Source organism: Dromaius novaehollandiae, chromosome 2, assembly GCF_036370855.1.
Source record: "Dromaius novaehollandiae isolate bDroNov1 chromosome 2, bDroNov1.hap1, whole genome shotgun sequence".
NCBI classification, from domain to species: domain Eukaryota; kingdom Metazoa; phylum Chordata; class Aves; order Casuariiformes; family Dromaiidae; genus Dromaius; species Dromaius novaehollandiae.
Window position 1 is genome coordinate 29,820,742 of NC_088099.1, and position 20,943 is coordinate 29,841,684.

At 42.4% G+C, this 20,943-nt stretch overlaps 1 protein-coding gene across 2 annotated transcripts in view; it reads left to right on the forward strand.

Annotated features, from left to right (window-relative positions):
* Positions 1 to 20,730, forward strand: part of OSBPL10 (oxysterol binding protein like 10) — a 122,018-nt gene extending 101,288 nt beyond the window's left edge. For both annotated transcript variants that reach the window (XM_026098654.2, XM_064506137.1), the window contains exons 8-12: positions 1,479 to 1,962; positions 10,224 to 10,410; positions 11,918 to 12,100; positions 16,631 to 16,784; positions 17,543 to 20,730. In XM_026098654.2, the coding sequence (XP_025954439.2) occupies positions 1,479 to 1,962; positions 10,224 to 10,410; positions 11,918 to 12,100; positions 16,631 to 16,784; positions 17,543 to 17,587 (1,053 nt within the window). In that variant the 3' untranslated portion in view covers positions 17,588 to 20,730. The remainder of the gene's footprint in view (positions 1 to 1,478; positions 1,963 to 10,223; positions 10,411 to 11,917; positions 12,101 to 16,630; positions 16,785 to 17,542) is intronic.
* Positions 20,731 to 20,943: the final 213 nt, after the last annotated feature.

Below are 20,943 nucleotides of genomic sequence, written 5' to 3' on the forward strand. Positions count from 1 at the left end.
AGGGTGGTTCCTTGCCTGCTGTAAATAGCCCTCACTTTTGGGAAAGGAGGAAGAGTAAATGCAGTGAAGAACTAAAGAGAAGACAGAAGGGAGCTAAAGAGAGGAAAGTAAAAGAATTTGTTTGTGTGACCCTGGTGTCACATTTCTCTGTGACTGTTTTTAATAGAGTGGGGCAGTTCTGCATGGAGCGTCATCGAGCCGCTGGTTTCTAGGTAGATTTTTGTCTGTCAAGGACAGATCTGTTCCTTGTCATCGCTGGAGGGACCTCGGAGCTCCCCTGCGGCTGCCCTGCGCAGGCTATGGAGGGTTGGGGCACGGGGTGAGAGAAGGAATGGGGAGAAAAATTCTTCCAGGTTGCTCAGCCCTTGCCTCTCCTGCAGTGCACTCCATGATGTTTTACTGAAAACTTTTAATAAGGTGTTGTTTCTAAGCAGGTGACTTTGACATCTGCTTTGCTAGATGAACCACTGCAGAGATTGCATCTGGGTTGCTTGGGGCTGGCCCCCTGCAATGTAGACTGCCCAGGGCTCAGTCCCGGCTTTCCTCTGGGCACCATGGGGCCTCTGTAGCCCTAGGACTTAAATGTAAGGGTTTGGGTGCTTTTTGTTTGTTTCAACAAGTCAGAACTAAGGAGAAGATGTGCTGTGGTCCACCACAGTAGTATAGTGTAGTATGAAACCAAGGGGATGTGCTGTCAGGAGAGCATGAGGGTGGCAGGGAGTTTGACAGGGGGACAGTATAGGGCAGAGAGAGCTGAACCTGGAGCATTTTCTTCCCTTGGGTCTCTTGGAAGGGGTTCTGGGGCTGATTTTTATCCTTGGAAACGCACCTGAGACTTGTCTGGGTTGGACCTTGTTGACTTGGCTCACGCTTGGGAGTCCAGTACATATGCAGTGGGTGATCGAGGGTCCAAGAGCGAAACAGGGAGCCTGGTTGTTTGCTGTGATGGGCAGATGTACCCCTGTGTCCTCCACCACTTGGATGCTGGGGATGTGCTCGTTTACATAAAATACCTGTCTTCTAGTGGTTTGGGAGGGCTCCCCTCCCTTTTTTAGAGGGTTAATGATCAGTTGGGTTTGTTGATGTCAGAACTAAATTCCCATCAAAGTATGCTTTTGTGTTCTGTAAACAAGGAGAGCAACTAGAACAATGGTTTGTTTGTGAGCTGCGAGGGGAGGAAAAGGAAAATTTCCATGCGATTGGAACAGCACATCCCTGTTGCCCGATCTACTGTCGAGAATCATAATGAAATAGGAAGCAGTCTGCACAGCTATCAAGGCTGTTGATTTTTCCTTGGCTCATTATTTACCCTGCAAACAAACCGAAATTTGCTGTGGCAGAGGGGAGGAAAATACGCTCTCCTGAAACTTGGCTAAGCCAGAATTGCAGCTGTCTTAACTGTTCCCTCCCCCCTCCCCCTCCGCGCTGTGGTGCGATCTCGGGGCAATCACATCTGCCTTTGTCTGCTTTGCATACAGGTAGTGCTTCCAACATTTATTTTGGAGAAAAGATCCCTGCTGGAGATGTATGCAAATTTCATGGCCCATCCAGACCTGTTTTTGTCAATTGCAGCTGGAGCCACCCCCGAGGAAAGAATTATCTGCTTTGTGGAGTATTATCTCACAGCTTTTCACGAAGGCCGAAAGGGAGCCGTTGCCAAGAAGCCCTATAACCCTATAATTGGGGAAACGTTTCATTGCTCGTGGGATGTGCCTACGGACAGAGTGAAACCGTTCAGAACTAATGGCGCCTCGGCGGTTTCTAAGGAGCCAGCCAAGGAGCTTGGCCCGGACCAGTCCACGTGCTACAAGCTGAGGTTTGTAGCTGAACAAGTGTCCCATCATCCGCCAGTATCTTGCTTTTACTGTGAGTGCAAAGAGAAGAAAATGTGCGTGAACGCTCACGTATGGACCAAAAGCAAGTTTATGGGCATGTCAATAGGTGTTTCTATGGTAGGTGAAGGTAAGAAATACGCTTTTATTTTATTTTTTGAGGAAAATATTGTGGGTGTCACTATGACAGAAATCCATATAGCTAACTGCTTGCTCTCCCCCTGACTTTTTATTTGAACCTCGTGGCATTTGTTTTTGCGAAGTTTGGAATTAAAACTGTAGGGTTTGTGTAACTGTTCAGATTTTGTTGTTGTCCTTTCCACATGTGTATGTGAGACATTACACATGTAAAGATAAGCACGTGTATCTGAGCTGTTTATATCTGATTATATCTGAAATGTAGTAGTGTGTTAGATTGTAATACCAGATGGATACTGACAGTGTATCCTGTAAGCATGTTTTTAATTGTCTTGATCGTTTTTAAAATAGTATCCAATTCAGAATGGAACAGCTTCACAACTGAAGGAAACTAGTAGAAAAATTGCATGTTTGTACTTAAGCCTTTCGCTCTTTTTTCATAGCTTCTGTGAAGAATTGCGGTTTCTGTAGTTTCCTGAATTAATGTATTATCTCAAGCTTTATAGCAAGTCATGTAGGTGAGATAAAAATCATGATTTGTTCTATCATACACCAGCCTGCTTTGTGATAAAACATTGCTCAATATGAATTCAGAAAGGCAGGGAACTGTGACAAATTATTAATGGATGATCTGAACTGATAAATACGCCTGGACCAGTGTGGCTACTGACTGCTAATGAATTGATTTAGCGTTTCTAAACAACTTAGTCCCTATTTGAGGATAGTTTCCTGTGTGTGGTTTTTAGTGTTTTGTCTTAACTACTTTTAAGACTGTGCTCTTAATAAATAATCACAAAAGCACAAGGGTGACTTACAGTAAATGCTTGTCTTGGCCAGTAAAAAAAATAGAATGAGAAACAGTGAATTGGTTTTGGTTACTAAGAAAAACAAAACAATTATTGTGATTTTTAAAGAAAATTTGATATCCGAAAACATACAGAGATATGTTCTGTTATCTCTACTAGGCAGAACTAAAGGACAAGCAGTAGAAAAAGGCTACAGTGGCTTCTTTTCTCATGTCAATATTCCGTCTTCTGTAACTGCAAATGCACGAGTCTTGAAACTTCCTCGTCACTGGGTTTGATATTGTTGTGATAACTAAAGCCTATAACAGCACTGCTGTCTCATTCTCCCTCGGATTTTGATATTTTGCTTTGAATATGGAGTTACAGGAATTGGGAAGAGAGTGTCAGAGAAAGGAAGGAAATGGGTTCTCCTGTCTCTCTCCTTGCTGTGCTGTCTCAAGCCTGAGCCTGCTAGTTTTCACAGTGAATTGAGATATTTAGTGGAAATATAAGGGAGCTTGCATTTCATTTTAATTATGCAGGAGTAAGGAAATTTCTTTTTCTCGCTGCTAGCACACATAATTCCCTGGGATTGAGGGTGTCTACTGTGGGGATTATTTAAGACTGCGAAGTCCTGCTATGTCCTAGTTTTGCAAGATGACGGGTGTAGGAATTAACTGCTTCCCTAGCCCAAAGATTGTTTAATGTGTATTTGTGAGAATAAAATCTTCTTCCCTGCCTCCCCCCTTTTTTTCATGATTTCATGATCCTGGAGGGAGCCCAGGAGTGTAGGCAGGTTTTGGGGAGTCTCTGTAATGGTGCACCCTTTTATTGCAAGGTTTGCCGCTGTCTTTATGATGGGGATTTAGGGAGGAAGTTTGGGCTTACCAATTAGTAGTTGTCACTTACATTTTTTTTTTGTTTCACCTAAGCATTGCGGAAGTGCGTGGCCGTGTTGCAACAGCCCTTCTGTGAAGCCATGGAGAAAGTCTAGTGCCGCCCCAGCATTTCATTTCAGTTGTGTGTTGAGGACTGGAAATAGGAGCGGGAGGTTCCTCCCACTGGATCTTTTTTATAACTTGCAAATGCACAGCCTAAACGTGACAACGTTGGTTTACAAAGATTTGTTCACAGCACAGTTTGTTCGCTCGAAACTATACTTTGTCCAAATATCTGTGTATATATATGTTTTATATTAGTTCTAGGAAAATTTTCCGTTTGGATAGATTTGTCAAGCTATGTAAAAATTAAAAGCTACTGCAGATGCTTCTCTCGTGTTATATAAATATGAATTCTGTAGTAAACTGAGGTCAGCGTGAATACTGGGGAATACATTGCTGAACCCTGGATTTATAATGTGAAAAAGTATGTAAAGGTAACGCAGAAACCTGAAATCTCATTTGGCAGATTTTCTTGGTATTTAAGGACACTTTTCGCAATGCAGCATTTCAAATGGGCTGAGTTAGTCTGGCAAAGATTAGACTGAGGAAGGACGTGGTAGTAATCGGAAAGTACATAAAGAGGTAGTTAAGATAGGTAGAAACTTAAGCTTAGCTACTGGGAGAAGCTTTCTGACAATAAGGTTGGCTGGAGAGGCTGTGGGATCTCCTCGTTAGAAGCCATTAAAACCAGATTAAGCAAGGTTTTCGGGCATGATACAAGTATGGCTGAGCCTGCTTTTGGTAAGAGACAAACTGACGTCTCATGAATCATAGAAACCTCTGATTTTTGTTGTTGTTGCTACTGTGTATTGGATGACCTAACTAGTCATGTTCTATTGATTTACTCCCCCCCCCCCCCCCCCCCAAGAAAAAAAGCCACTCAACTTAATTTTCTTGCTCCTGCTGGCTACCTGTTTGGTGACACTGACAATGCTTAAATAAGCTGTAGAGGTTGCTTTGTATACGCTGATGCCTTTGACTTTTTACTTGGTCTGTATGAATTTTAGATTCGGCAATATGCCCCTTGAAAGGGAAGTTTTCTTAATATTTATAATATACCTATGCCCATCCCAAGACTCAGTTCAAGTCATTCTAGTGGTGGTGTAGTGGTTCCATTGCACATATTCATTCAGTGTGATTTGACGTATGGGGAGAAAATACCCGTTCCAAGCAGACTAGTGGACTAGTGCTGGTAGTGACCACCTTGGCCTAGTTAACAGACGTTTCATGGAGTGATTTCGTTTGATCTTGTAACTCTGCTGTGACCTCAGTATCGAATGCAGGCAACAGTGATGTATCTAGAAACTTTGTTCTCTACTAAGTGTTTTTGTGTGGTTGTCTAACAGTTGAATGAAGCTTGCGGTTGGCTATTTATGTAGAGTAGTAGTAAATTTTTGGATTGATATCGTATAAGGAATTTCTGTGGTGCTTCCGAAGCTCCTTTTTTTAAAATTGTCACAGTGTCCTTGGATATATTTGGGATGTTGCTTTTTATGCTTTATTGTCAGAAGGACCCGTGGACTTGCTGAAATAGGACAGACTTGGAACGTACAAAGGTTTCTATAAGAATATAAATAGTCATGAGATTTAAGGACAGTATGGTCCTGTCATACCGGTGATATAGCTCAGTATCTTAATTTTACAATATTTAGTGTATGTTGCTTCTCAAAGTGAGAAAGATTTTTTTTTGTCTTTCTGTGATTTTTGTTTATTAGTTCAAAGTAAGTATCAGTTGCAGAGGTGCAGAATGAGTGGGAAAACACTGCTGGAAATCCATGTGAAAGGTGTTCGTTTTTTTTTTTTTTTTTTTTTTTTTTTTTTTTTTTTTTTTTTTTTTTTGTGCTACCCATTCATCTTTGGATATGTATGATTTACCAATGAAATATGGTAGCTTTTTGCTTACTATATGACAGAAAGTGTTTCTCAGAGTAGTCAGAGTTGAGTTTCCTCATGAGAAAGCCACCCTGAACAGAAAAGAGTATTTTTGCCTTTAAGAATTGATGTTGTATGCATGGTCCCTAATTCTGATTGATGTTAATTATGTACTAATGGGTGAGTGAGGGAGGGGAAGAGGGTGTAATGAATAGAATCATATTAGGATTTAAATTGGCAAGGGATGGGAGAGTTAAAGTAAATATTTAATGTTTTCTACATGATCCAAAAAGTCATCGGACAGATGCTGGTGGTTGTAGTATAGGATGCTTCAGTGGAAAAAGCTGTGTTGAACACACGTAAGTGTGGACTATATGTGTTCCTTTACTGCTACTGCTACTGCTTTTTGCTCCAAAGCGGCAAAATCCAGCAAAAACCTCGATTCACTAGTTAATTTTGTAGAGGACATCAAGTATCTTTAGGTGGGTTGCTCTGTGTAAGCAAGTGGCTAGCTGTGTTGTGTTTTTACTGCTGCTATTTTAAATGTTTTAAAAACTAGTGAGGCATAGGCTTCTAGAAACTATTTTCAAAACTTAAAATCAACCTTTGAAAGATTTGGTAGGTAGGGAGAAGATTTAGTGCATTTTCCAGGGTAAAGCTAAATGAGCCTTGTCCTGTGTGAATCTGCGGCTGAGGACACCCTATGCCCACGTGTGGTTCATCCTCCTATGTAACTTCTTCTTTGTGCCATGCAATGAATAATGTAAATAGTGGGAAGAGCCTGATAAATTGAGAAGCTGCCCTAAGCCCTTTGTGACCCAAGGCCCGTTTGTTGTTTGTATTGATGGCCAAACAGTCAGGGGGAAGCATTGAATTTCACATGCCTCTTCGGCCCGTTTATTGATCTCGAGCCTCCTCTCTGTGTTTTGTCAGTATGTGGGACTGGAAAATCAATTCTCAAAGCTACAACGTCAGCGAGGGCTGTGTAACAGTCAAACAGGCAAAATCATATGGTGCTAACATCACTTCCTTTAACGTAGGCTGAGGCATCACGGAGGGGGAGCATCACTGTTGCCTTAATTGAAGGTAGGCATGATTGGCGTCGAGGACATCTCTGGGGGAATTTCAGAACTCCGAACCCGTTTATCAGATATTCACCCTTCTCTGGGATTCTTTCCAACAGTACACTAGACTACTAAGTCCACTTTTTCTCCTGGAGTGCGTAACTGGTGCATGTTTTCCCTTGCATGACAGCTGCCTGTAAATATTTAGGATTTTTGGAAGGAATCTGCAGTTTCCAACAGAATTCTTTAATGTGAGAGGAGGAAATGTTACCAAAAATGGTACAGTCTTCTACAACATTTCATCTGTGTTTACTTATAGCCAATTGCTTAAAAAAAAAACCCTTACAGTAGGGGAGCAAGGGAAGAAAAATAGCCTGTATATTTTTTTAGCAGGTATTTTTAAAGATTGACTACATACAGTGAAATGATACAAGCAGATGTCACAAGTACACATTACTCTCTAAAATAACTATTAGTGTTTAGTTTTTTGTGCCTTTAATTGCTCAGAATTACAGCTGGGCAAGCTAGGGCATGGATTCATATTCTGGTGGCCAATATAAATGTTGTCCTTCAGTGTCATTTGGGCTTCCTCTTCGCAAGGAGAACGTGAAGCTCAGCTGGGACGTGGCGCTGTAGCTGTAGTCTTTGTGGTACTCCAGTTAAGTTCTGTATGTGGGTTCTGCAAATGGCAGAGCGTAAAATTAACAGACAGCTGTTGTTAATAGAAGTAATATCATGGTAGGGATATTTAAAATCTTTCCTTTATTCTTGAGAGTTCAGCTCGCTAATTAGAATCTAATTTCAAGTGAGATAGCGCTTCATTAAAAATGTGTTTATTCAGGTGTTCAAGGGAAAAAAAACTGCTGAACCCTGCAAATACTGCTCTGCCGTATTTACACCACTCATGGCACTGGGAGGTTTCACCTTTGGTCTTTCTAAGGTCAAATATCTAATTGTTTTTACTTAGAGGTATTACTACAGCCAAGAGAGCTGAGTTGAGTTTTTAATATCTAACTGCTGTGTACGTTAAAAACATTTACACTGAAGGTCGCTGCAGTTTTTTGCTGTGTGCTTCTCAGTGCCTTCGGCACCATTCCTGAGAGCCCCGGGCCATCCCCGGTAGTGGGCACAGCGTCCGTCCACAGTACATTAATATTAGGCCTTTTGTCTTAGGAAAGCCGTCAGGCTGGAAGCTGGTGCCTCCGGGTGGGCCGTGCTTTGGGAGGACCATACGTTTGCGTGGCCTGCTGCGGCTGGGAGGAGCGACTTTGCTGTGCCCTGCCCTCGCGGTGCCGGCACCGCCGCTGGCGCCTGCTGCGGGGCTGCTGCTTGTGTCTGCAATGACGCAGATGGAGAATAAATGGCAGGAAAAATAACGCCCCAGAATCTGGTTTCTCGAGAGCCAGGCTCGCAGCTTCTCAGCTCTTTGCCCCCTGTCGGTGCTAAATGAAGGATGTGCAGCCCCAGCCGACCCGAGCCCGTGCCTGTGGGCTCCTGCCTGGGTGATCTTGCTGCCAGCCCCAGAAGCAGCCATGGTGCAGCCAGAGCCCTCGCTCTTCTTTTTTTCCAGTTAGGAGAAAAACCCAGCTCCTGTTCTTAGTCTTTGAGTGCCCCATCGTTGTCCCTGCTATCAGGCTGATTTCCCTTCGTGCAGCTGGCTGGGCTCAGGAGCGCCCCGGGCCTGGGCAGCCATATGGCCTCGGTGTCAGCGCGCGCGACCGCAGTCCCCGTTTCTGGGAACCAGGGAGCCTCAGCTTCAGCCTCCCTGCTCCGCGTGACAGAGGTGGGTCTCAAACCTGCGGTGGCCCTCCACGTGGAGATAGCCCAAGGGCAGACCGTCAGCTTTCCTTTCTGCATGTTGCATCAGCAGACATTAGCCAGCTTTGTTTCTTTTTTAATTTCACAGTCTAATTGAAAGGTTTCTTTAATAATGTCATATTATAATATCATCCTTTTAATGACTGCCAGGATAAGCAGAGCTTTCCTTTTGAATTTCCTTGCCAAATTGCGTAGTTCAGTCTTCCTGCAGCATCAGGAGCTTGGGTTTGCCTAGACGTGTGGGGCCAAGGAAGCTGAAGGCAAAACATGTGTGTTTGAGCTAGCCACGGCCTGACTGTCTGCTGTACTGGGGGCTCAGCGCACCACGCAAGCAACTTCTGACAGCCCAGGGCGAAATGACTAAAGGTCCTTTTGCGACATTGCTTTTCTGTGCTTTTCTTTTTTGCACTCTTTAGGCCATTTGCATCAAAGCTGCCAGAGCGGAGGCGCTGGCTGTTTCATTATCGGCAGGCTGCCGTTGCAGAAGTCCTCAGCGCGAATCACCGCGAGCAGCGTTGCGCTTTGCCGAAGGCAGTTTCTTGTGGGAGAGGTTCAGTTAGGACAGAAGTGATGAGTTTAGGAGCTTCCTTTGCCTGTATTCAATTCGGTTAATTAGGAGGCCGTTTTTAAAATGATGATGCTATCAGAGCTCTGTGCTTTTAAATTCTGAATGTTGTTTAGGTTTGCGCTTTCTTACAGCATTAAGGGCATATTTTTATACTGGCAGTAGTAGCGCCTTGTTCCTACTTAGTGCTTTTTCATCATTATATTTCACATCATTTTGCAAGATTAGTGTCATTATTCCCTTAAACAGAGAGACAAACTAATAAATACTGCTAATAATGTGTTTCGGTTCTTCCCCTGTCTGCCTGGGGGTGAGGGTAAATTGGCTCAAGCTCATCTTGTAGCTAAACAGTTACTATTACTGTTTGTATGTCAAGATTGTTTTCCTGATTTTTTTTCAACGATCTCTCAGTAGTTCCCATGATGGGTTATTTTTCAATCCCCGTTGTGAAAAATTCTTTTCAAAGCTATAACTTTTGTCCTTAGGCAGTTTTTAAATGGGGCACAAGAGAGTGTAAAGCTCTAATCAAAGATATGCTGCAGATATTCGGCATTACGTAATGCTGCATGCAGAGTTTGCAGGCACTCTTTACCTGATCTTATGCACTGTTCTTTGTCATCCTGAACACCAAACTACAGCTATGGTGGGGACAGAGCTGTATCATTAACCTGGGGAAGATCTTCTGGCCAGGCATGGAGCTTTCTTTGTAGATCCAAGTAATCTTGAAAACTTCTGCTGTTGTTTTTGTTGTTGGGTTTTTTGTTTGTTTGTTTGTTTTTAATTGTAGCCCCATAATGCTGCGGATGGAGGAACTTTTACAGTTTGAAACAGAGTTGCCAGTAATTTGATCTCTGTGATTGAGAGATTGGTCTCAAAGGTAATAGAGCGTTGGCCCGTTTCCATTTTTAGCAATTGATTGCTTGTCAGCAACACAAAATAAGTAGTCCGGCCAGTTTTTCTGGTAAGCCACTTGGTGCCATGAAGGACCACAAAGTAGCCATCAGAACGGTACATTTCTGAGCAGGTTTGCCTCAAGAGCTTTCTTTCAGAGGGCAGGTTTTTTTCTCGGTAGGCGTCCCCTCCTTCCTGGCGAGCTGCACCGTGGGGTCTCCGTGGGGAGTATCTCTGGATGGCAGTAACTGGTCAGTGACTGCCAGGTCTTAAAAGTGAAGTTTTATTATTTCACTTTCGACCTTCTTCCTACCTAGGTGTTCTTTACTTGATGGAGCATGAAGAGGAGTATGTTTTCACACTGCCTAGTGCCTATGCTCGCTCGATACTCACCATCCCCTGGGTGGAACTCGGAGGTAAAGTCAGCATTAGCTGTGCCAGGACTGGCTATTCTGCTACGGTCACGTTCCACACCAAGCCCTTCTACGGAGGAAAAGTCCACAGGTATGGGAATTTCTGTCCAATTCTTACCTGCAGCTGGATTTCAATAAAAAGACTTACGTGGACACCTGTTTAATTCTTCTGTCAAACTGTTCTATTGACAGAAATCTGGATTTCTTTTCCTCTTAGTGTCTGAAGAGACTTGCAGCTTTAGAGCACACTTTATTGCAGTTATAAATTTTGTATTATTTAACCTAATGAAATGTATTTCTCTCATTAAATTAGAGTGAGTGTATTCTTGCAGGCTTTTTCATTTACAAAAGTTGCTGTGAAGTATTTAAATGGCTTGCCCCATATTATGGCTTGTATACTAGTGCACAGCGCAGGATCAGAAAAGCATGTGTAGAAAAGGCAATACTCCAGCTACGCCAGTTGCTGCTTCTATGGGAGCCTTGCAGATGGACTGGTGTGCCAGGCAGAGCCAACTTTTGTTCCTGTAAGGAGCAGAGAAGCACAAGTGCCTTTGCCCATAGTGGTAGCTCCCTGCTGGACACTCCTACTTCTGCGCTGAAATTCCAGATGAAAATATTATTTACCTGTCTTTGGTTCCCCTTTACAATGGAGTGGAGAGTAGTGCAAATCAGTTTCCTGGCTTGTTTCCTCCTCAAATTGATGGCCTCTCAGTCACAAGTGTACACAGACCCTTTTCTTGTTCTGCTGTGGATTATAGCGGTTGCCATAACAAGGTTCTGTTACCTCTAGGGATAGCGTGTTTTTGTATGGTTGCCTCTGTTTTACTGCAGTTGATCTAATTATTCTTCCGTATGCAAGTCAACCATTTTAATGGTTCTTGTGTTCAGGCAAAAATATCAGCATGAGCTGTTTTGACAGGGATTTTACTAAAAGACACGGATTAGTAGTTGGCACCCATCAAAGAGTGCAAATTTGGGAAGGCCATGCTGTATTACTTTAATAATTTTAAAACTTATTTAAGTTTATAAATTATTTGTCATGTACTGTTAAAAGCACATGCACACGTGTGTGCCTACACACCATTCCCCTCTGTATTTTGTTTTTCCCATCCTGCTTCTCTATTCTGCTTGCTCTCAAACTGTGGCACTGTAGCCATTGAGGAGATTTTAATCACTGCCTCTCAGAAGCCGAAAAGTAAACTTGCAGATCTGAGATAAATATCTTTAACGTAAGTATCTAACAGTGTTAAGGTTCAGGTGTGAAACGTGAACTTTAAAATCGTGTACTGAAAATTTCAGACCAATTTTAGGGATTGCTTTTCAGGCCAGCGAGGTAAGAAGTTCTGGGTTAAAGCTGACCGTTAGCATTTTCAGTCGTGTGCTTTAGGAGAGTGGTATAAAAGCTATTGCTGTGAAATGTTAGCAGAGCTTTCTTACGCCAGTGATTCTTTTTAGGGGCAGTCACTACTTTGCTTGAATGTTATTTTGTAGATGTAGAAAGCTACTTGCAGGCTTAGTTGCGATAGCCTTCCCATGTGCTGATAATAAATGGTACCAGTTACTTTTGTGTGTGTGTTTTTTTTTCCCTCTTCTCTTAGGGTTACAGCTGAAGTGAAGCATAATCCCACTAACACTATTGTGTGCAAGGCACAGGGAGAATGGAATGGTACGCTAGAATTTACTTATAGCAACGGAGAAACCAAAGTGATTGACACTACCAAACTACCTGTTATCAGGAAAAGGATTAGACCAATAGCAAAACAAGGCCCGCTGGAATCAAGGTGAGGACAGAGGCATTATAGTATTCTGCTTCTGAACTTCAGGTGAGAACAGAATAGAGAAACAAGCTGCAGTTAAAAATGGTGTGGTTCGAAAAGGCCTTTCTTCATATAGCATGTTGATCTAGGCACAAGTAGCTGAAGCTGTAGGTGCTGGTTCTTCAGTACATAAATTACATTATAATGGCGTATATTTTAATTTTGTACAGGAAAAATGCTTGTATTTATTTTAATAAGCATTTGAAAAAGGTAATGAAGTGTTCTGACTATTCTTTTGAGTGGTTGTAACATGATAGTCTAATTACTCAATTTGTTGTAGGTAACTGCATGTTCACACTGGAGTTTCATGTAATATGCATGTGTTTTTAAAGCTCTCAGCACTCGCATCATGTGCCTGACTCAGTACATCAGAAAAGACTTGTTCCAGTATTCATTGTCAGTATCTGTTTCTTCAGAAATAGACTGTTATCTTCAGAAAAATCAGTATTTTTATTGAATTTAAGAACACTTTATTGAAGGATTTACAGAATCACAGAATGGTTAAGGTTGGAAGGGACCTCTGGAGATCATCTAGTCCAACCTCCTGGCTTAAGCAGGGCCACCTAGAGCACGTTGCCCAGGACCATGTCCAGATGGCTTTTGCGTATCTTCAAGGGTGGAGACTCTGCAGCCTCTCTGGGCAACCTGTTCCAGTGCTCTGTCACCCTCACAGTAAAGAAGTTTTTCCTCATGTTCAGATGGACCTTCCTGTGTTTCAGTTTCTGCCCATTGCCTCTCGTCCTATCACTGGGCATCACTGAGACAAGTCTGGCCCCATTCTCTTTACACCCTCCCTTCACATACTTACCCATATTAATAAGCTCCCCCCTCAGCCTTCTCTTCTCTAGGCTAAACAGGCCCAGCTCTCTCAGCCTCAGGGGACCTCAGGGGAGATGCTCCAGTCCCCTAATCATCTTAGCCCTTTGCTGGACTCTCTCCAGGAGCTCCATGTCGCTCCCGTACTGGGGAGCCCAAAACTGGACACAGTACTCTAGATGCAGCCTCGCCAGGGCTGAGTAGAGGGGGAGGATCACCTCCTTCGACCTACTGGCAATGCTCTTCCTAATGCACCCCAGGATACCATTGGCCTTCTTGGCCACGAGGGCACACTGCTGGCTCATGGTCAACTTGGTGTCCAGCAGGACCCCCCAGGTCATTCTCTGCAGAGCTGCTTTCCAGTAGGTCAACCCCCAGCCTATACTGGTGCATGGGGTTATTCTTCCCTAGGTGAAGGACTTGGCACAACCCTTTGAACTTCATGAGGTTCCTCACTGCCCAGCTCTCCAGCCTGTTGAAGTCCCTCTGAATGGTAACACAGCCCTCTGGTGTATCAGCCACTTCTCCCAGTTTTGTATCATCAGCAAACTTGCTGAGGGTGCACTCTGTCCCTTCATCCAGGTCACTGATGAATAAGTTGAACAATACTGGACCCAGTATTGACACCTGGGGGAGACCTCTAGCTGCAGGCCTCCAGCTAGACTCTGTGCCACTGATCACAACCCTCTGAGCTCTGCCTTTCAGCCAGTTCTCAATTCACCTCACTTTCCACTCATCTAGCCTGCACTTCCTGAGCTGCCTATGAGGATGTTACGGGAGACGGTGTCTAAAGCCTTCCTGAAGTCAAGGTGGACAACATCCACTGCTTTCCCCTCATCTACCCAGCCAGTCATCCCATCATAGAAGGCTATCAGTTTGGTTGAACATGATTTCTGCTTGGTGAATCCATGCTGACTTCTGATCACGTTCTTTTCCTCCACATGCTTAGAGATGACATCCAGGATGAGCTGTTCCATCACCTTTCCAAGGATCATGGTGAGGCTGACTGGCTTGTAGTTTCCTGGGTCCTCCTTCTTGCCCTTTTTGAAGACTGGAGTGACATTGGTTTTCTTCCAGTCCTCAGGCACCTCTCCTCATCTTCAGTCATCTTTCAAAGATGATTGAGAGTGGCTTAACAAGCATGTCTGCCAGCTCCCTCAGCACTCATGGGTGCATCCCATCAGGATTCATGGGCTTGTGGATGTCAAGTTTGCCTAAATGAACTCTAACCCAGTCCTCCTTGACCAAGGGAAAGTCTTCCTTTCTCCAGACTTTCTCCCTGGTCTCCAGAGTTTGGGATTCCTCAGGGTTGGTCTTAGCAGTAGAGACCAAAGCAAAGAAGGCATTCAGTGTCTCTGCCTTCTCTCTATCCTTTGTCACTAGGGCCCCTGCCCCATTCAGTAACAGGCCCACATTCTCCCTAGTTAGTCTTCCTTTTGTTCCTGATGTATTTAAAGAAGCCCTTCATGCTGTCCTTCACATCCCTTGCCAGATGCAACACCAAATGGGCCTTGGCCTTGCTTGTCGCATCCCTGCGTACTCGGACAATGTCCCTGTGTTCCTCCCAAGTGGCCTGTCCCTTCTTCCATCTTCTGTGCACTTCCTTCTTCTGTTTGAGTTTTGCCAGGAGCTCCTTGCTCATCTATGCAGGTTTTCTGCCCTCTTTCCTGAATTTCTTGCTCATTGGGATGCACCGTTCTTGAGCCTACAGGATCCTTGAATATTAACCAGCTCTCTGGAATCCCTCTTCTTTCTAGGGTCCTATCCCATGGGATTCTTCCAAGCAAGTCCCTGAAGAGGCCAAATTATATTCTCCTGAAGTCCAGGGTTGTGATCCTACTTTTTGCCCTGCCTCCTCCTTGCAGAATCCTGAACTCCACCATCTCATGGTCACTGCAGCCAAGGCTGCCCCCAGCCTTCACATCTCCTACCAGCCCTTCCTTGTTTGTTGGTACAAGGTCCAGCAGTGCACCTCTCTTCGTTGGCTCCTCCATCACCTGTGTCAAAAAGTTATCATCAATGCTCTGCAGGAACCTCCTGGACTGTTTGTGCCTAGCTGTATTGTCTTTCCAGCACATATCAGGGTGGCTGAAGTCCCCCATGAGAACCAGGGCCTGTGATTGTGAGGCTACTTCCAGCTGTCTGTAGAAGGCCTCATCTACTTCCTCTTCCTGATCAGGTGGCCTGTAGTAAACACCCACAACAGTGTCACCCATGTCAGCCTGCCCTTCCTTACCCCTAAGCTGTCAGCCAGCTCATTGTCCACCCCTAGGCAGAGCTCGATACATTCCAGTTGCCCTCTCACATAAAGGGCGACTCCCCCACCTCGCCTTCCTGGCCTGTCCTTCATAAGGGACCTGTAGGCATCCATGGCAGCACTCCAAGTCATGTGAACTCTCCCACCATGTCTCTGTAGTCGCAGTGAGATCATAGCCCTGCAACTGCACACCGATCTCAAACTCTTCCTGTTTATTCTCCATGCTGCGTGCATTTGTGTACAGGCACTCTGGGCACTTCAGAGGGGTATTCAGCAGGCTCGTTTCCCAGGAGGGATGCAAGAGGTTTTCCCATAGTCTTGTCATGTAGGTACTTACTTGGCTGCATGCAATTGCTGGAGGTATCCCCACTTGAGCCCTGTTTTTCTGACTGCATGGTTTCTGTAACTCTCCCCTTCCTCTGTCTTTCCTGGTTTAAAGCCCTCCTTATCAGGTTGGCCAGCCTGTTGGCAAAGACACATGTGCCCTGTTTACAGAGGCGCATCCCATCTCTCCCAATCAAGCAAATTAAAAACATGAGTCTGCTGAGCTTTATTCTCTAATCTGTAAATATGTTTTCTTTATTGTACAAATGTGCGTCTTGAGTCATTGTGCAGGGTCAGATATCATTTCCTACTTAAATTTTCTACTTATTACTTACCTCTACTTATTTATGTACTTTCAACTTCCATTTTCTACTTATTTATCACAAACTCATTTTTTCCCCCTAGTTTTCATACTAGTAAGCAAATTACAAATATCCAGTGTTTCTGCAGGATATGCAGTTTATCAGGTTATAAACGGAAGTTCATTTAAATAGCCCTGGAAATATGTGAAAGCTTCACTCAGTTTCTTGTCAGGATCTTTCTGGGCAAAGTTGTTACTAGGCTAATACAGCGTGACAGGGTATTGTATCTGAGTATTGTCAATCACGTGGAAAAAGAAAATTGGTTATAAGCTGATAGTTACTGTTAAGTGGGAACATATAGCACAGATCTAGGAGGGCTGCTTAGGATCAGTGCATCGCCTCCCCTGCTAGTAACCTGGTGGGAACAGTCAGTGCCCAAATTTAATGGCTTTTGTATAACATTTCCTTATAATTTGAAAGTTATCTGCACATAAGTGCAGAATAAATGCTTCTTATTTAGGGGTGGATCATCAATAATGAAAATGTGAAGAGGAAATGATTAAAAACAGAAATCCTCTGTTTAGAGGGAACAGGTCAGGTTGTCAAGAGTCAGGAACATCAACAAAAGAAATTGAGAAAGTTAACTTGCATGGTGAAATACTGGGAGCTGAGCAAGTCTGAAAATCTGGTCCACAAATGCAATGACCATCCTAGAAAAAATGATGGTTCACAAGCTACGTGACTACGGCAGAGAAATTCTTACTCTCTCGCTTGTGCTTCTTATTGATCACTCAGGCACCTTTGGCAACACGTCACCAATTCTCTGAAAGAAGGTAATATTGATGCAGCAACAGAACACAAGCACCATCTTGAAGAGAGACAGCGAGCAGAGGAAAGGCAACGTATGGCTCTTACAACGCCATGGAAACCAAAGTATTTTGCCAAAGAGGTACGTACTTTATCTTTTTGAGACCCAATAGCATCTTTGTGCACGTGGGGATGCTGCTGTAAATCAATCAGCTTGTGGTTTTTACCATGGGCTATTGTTACTATAGATCACTGGATGTTTCCTTTGTTTTGTGTCACCAGAATTTGGTGCTCAGAGAAGAGCAATGGGCTGTTCCTTGTGCGTTTTTATAAACTTTTACACCTTCCCTTAGTTACATTTATTTTAACCTGAATTTTTAGTGGTGTGACCTGATGTTAGGCACCCTAAAGCTATACTTTTTACCTTGAAATGCATACCTTGATTTGCAAACGCTCTGTGCTCACATCTCCTGCTAATCTTGATCTTGGCATATTAACGAGAACATGATCTTGGGATATTTGTCCAGTGTAAATGTGGAGATACTAAACAGAGTCTTGGATTTCATCTACTTTAACTTGGTGAAAGCTATTTCATTTAAGCTTTGCTCTTTCTGAGAGGAAAGGAGAAGGGGAAATAAGACTTAATTAGGGAATTACTGTGTGACCATATTGTTAAGTTATCCAGTATGTACAGCTATTTAAAACAGCAGTTCTCAGACTTGCTTCTCTTCCCTTTTCTTTCCTCCTGCCTAAATTATTTGTAAATGCATTATGCACAGAATTTTCAGATGACAGTTAGGGTTTCTTGTGCCGATTGATACTATTTTAGTTTTTATGTGTACGTACACAGATTCAATATGTATGAATCTTGTTTGTAAACTCTCTCTAATTTTCTTACAGGGTGATGGCTGGCTGTACTTGAATCCCCTCTGGAAGACCCATTGACAAGATAGAGCTGTTGTCTCACAACATTTACCTTAAAGGCATTAAAATGATACAGTATATAACTTTAAGATGTCATTGAATAGTTCCTGTTATCAGAAGATACAAATGAGAAGCTATATACTGTGAATGATGCATCTCAAAATAACCACAAGCTCAAGTTAATTCAGGAGCCATTTTGTGTGTATGTATAGACACACACACACACGCACACTTACATATATACACACATATATATACACACACAGTGTGTGTGTGTGTTTGTGTGTGTATTATTTACACTACATGTAAACAAAGTATAAACACTAACAGTGATTTAAAGACCTTATCCCCTTAAGTGTTAGGGCATAAAACTCTCACTGGAATCAGGTAGGGTTCCCTGAGTTGAGTGCTTGCGGGATCAGGCCCTATGTTAGTATTTAAAAATACTTTTTTATTAGTACTGGTTAAGGTTTTCTATTTTTCACTTTTGCCAAAAAATGTTTTGCACTTAAAATGTGACTTGTCACTTAATGGCAGCCATTCAGTCTCAACAGTCATTGAGTAACTGACTTTGACATACGAGTGATACACTGACTGCACTCTCTTTGGGATGTTGATTTAAGAGCATGTTTCCTATCACTGTAAGTGTCAATTTTCTGCCATCTTATAAGAAGTAGCAATACCTTCTCAAGATCTTTGTTCGCGCTAACCCATTGTGTCCTCGCTCCTTGGTTTGTTTGTACTTCGAGATGTTCAGTAGATCTCTGGTCACTAGTGAGCCACCTGCTCTGATAGTTTTGGTCTAGCCGGGTAACATCCTTGGCTATTGTCATGCCGATGCATTGGGTTAACCTGTCTTATCTGTTCTGTTAAATCACTGCTGGTGGATGGAGCTGTGGTCTTCAACCTTGCCCTCGCCTCAGCTTTCCACCCTCAGATGAGAGGCAGCGTAGCATGGCGGTAGCCTGTGTCTGAGCCACCCCAGTTCGCAGCCTGGCATTTCCAGTGACACTGCTGCTGCTGTGCTCATGTGATGACGCCAGACTGGCGGCTGAGGCTGGGCTGAGTCCTGCTCCAATGGGTGCAAGCCTTCCCCGCTAGTGGAGACACTGATTTCTTATGCTGCTGCTGTGAAATTGGAAAGAGCTTAAACGGTCAGAGCCCTGGATGCCATATTAAAGCTCCAGGCAGAGTTGTGTTTTGATTTCTTGTCTTTGATTTCTTTCTTTTCCTTTTGGCCCAGTTAATTGCTTTCTGATGCTTTCTCATGAAGAGAGATAGAACCAACCTTCCCAGATAAATGATTTTCTGATGTAAAAGTCACTATTCAGTAAATTACTACACTAAAATAAGAACATTATTAATGAAACAAATGAAATGGGACATAATTTGTTTTGTAAAGTAATCAAACAATCTTGTAGTTTGATCTTGCTTTGTAAGCTAACCACTGTGACTCTAGGAAAATGGATTCTAAAAATTTGAAAGCTTAGTTGCATTTTAGTATTTGTTAAAAGATGTTTTTGAAAAAAAGTGACAAAAAGAAACAAATGTAAAATGTGCTGACTTCTGCTCAGTGCTTCTTTTTACAGTGCCCCTTTAAAAAAAACAAAACAAAACACTAGATTTCTAACATACAGTAGCATGGATGCCTACCTTTCTATAGTACTGATTAATTTTGTGCCTTTTGTCTGCTTTCTTAATGCAATAGCTTATGCTTTGTAGATATTACTCAAATATATTTAGGTTGAAGCACTGCTTCTATCTGTTCTGGTGTCTTGCATTTTATAATACTTTATTTTTTGGTAGATATTAAAATCTCTTGTGTAACTGAAAAGGCTATATAGAGGTGTGTACATAAGGCAGCATCCCATTAGCTGTTCATTTGGACATGACATTTAATAGATCTTTAAATTTTGAACTTCAGATCCTTATTAAATGAGCTGTGGTCGTCTTCTCTTCTTAAATGCTATTTTGTCTGCTTGTATATACTTTTTCTTGCACATTAGAAAGATTAGTGTTATTAATGACTTAAATCCTATTTTTAAAAAAAAACACGGACTGTATGAGCTTGGTTTTGTAACTGATACTTTTTTTTTTTAAAGAAAAATTATTTTTAGGTATAGTTAATGTTTTTCTGTAACAACATAAAAATGATGCTCTTGCAGTAAGCACTGAACTACTACCAAGTATCATCAGGAAATCTCATCCTTTATCACCTGCAAGAATTAATTTATAATGGATCCATTCTTGTTTTAGAGCTTAGTCTGGTAAGTAACTAGAACTATTAATACCGATTATAATATCACCACAAAGAACAATCGAAAATGCAGATTTAAACGCATGGAATGTATCCTCCCAGAACTTGGACTTTCATACACCAAAGAACTAGCCACAAATTCATTAAAAATAGCAATTGAAAACCTCTTTTGTCAGGCATGCGGGCCTACACTGCTGAAAGAGTAGACCTCTTACAGCTTTGATGGTCTGACTGTCGAAGCTACAAAGATGCTGTAGCTCTTCTTTTAGGGAGAAATTTGAATAATTTCATGCTTGTAACTTACTGAAGATTTCTGCCTGCATGGTTGGTTGTTTCTGCATGCCGAGAACATTCCACTTGTGCTCTGAGAAATGCTTTGTTTTGATGCTGTGAAGAATCCCCTGATGCTGCCACCGTTTCTTTTCCAAAGTAACTTGGGAGAGGCAGGCATAAAAATAATCCTTTTAAAAAAAATCTTATCAACAAGAGATTCCAGAACAAGATTCACAAGAATTGTCATTTTATTTTTCTGATGCTTATGTATTCAGTAGATTTTACAAGACTGAAAATTAAGTATTCATGAGCCTTATTCTGTAAGTTGTTCCAATAGCTGTCTTAGACTTGCAAGTGAATATTTTCCTTTTCAAGTAGCCAATGTATAGTAATGTAAAAATCTACATGTACTTCAGGTCTTTTTTTTGTGCACACCTGTAGAAAGCCTATGCAACCTTTTTCTTCCTTTCTTCCTTTCTTTCTGTTTTCTTTCTTAAAGTAGAAATGGTTGGAACACAAATTTACACCTTTATCATTTAAAAGATGCTCTGGCAGTCTCTTCTGATTTGCCTTCCTTTCGTAATTTGTGAATTTAAAATGACAATGCTCATGAATAAAAGATTTGTTTCATTTAGCAGTGGGATACCCTTGCTCTTTCCATTGAAGCATTAATTGGTATTATTTACTCAGATGTCCAGAAGTGGTATACAACTTTGATGGTACATGCAGTCTATTTTCATGGTTCTGATATAAGCAACTTGTCAATTGAATCCTTTTCTTGTTTTTCTTCTTCTTCCCCTGGTTATTATTGTCACATACCTTATAGATAAGTTTTTGTTTAATTTGG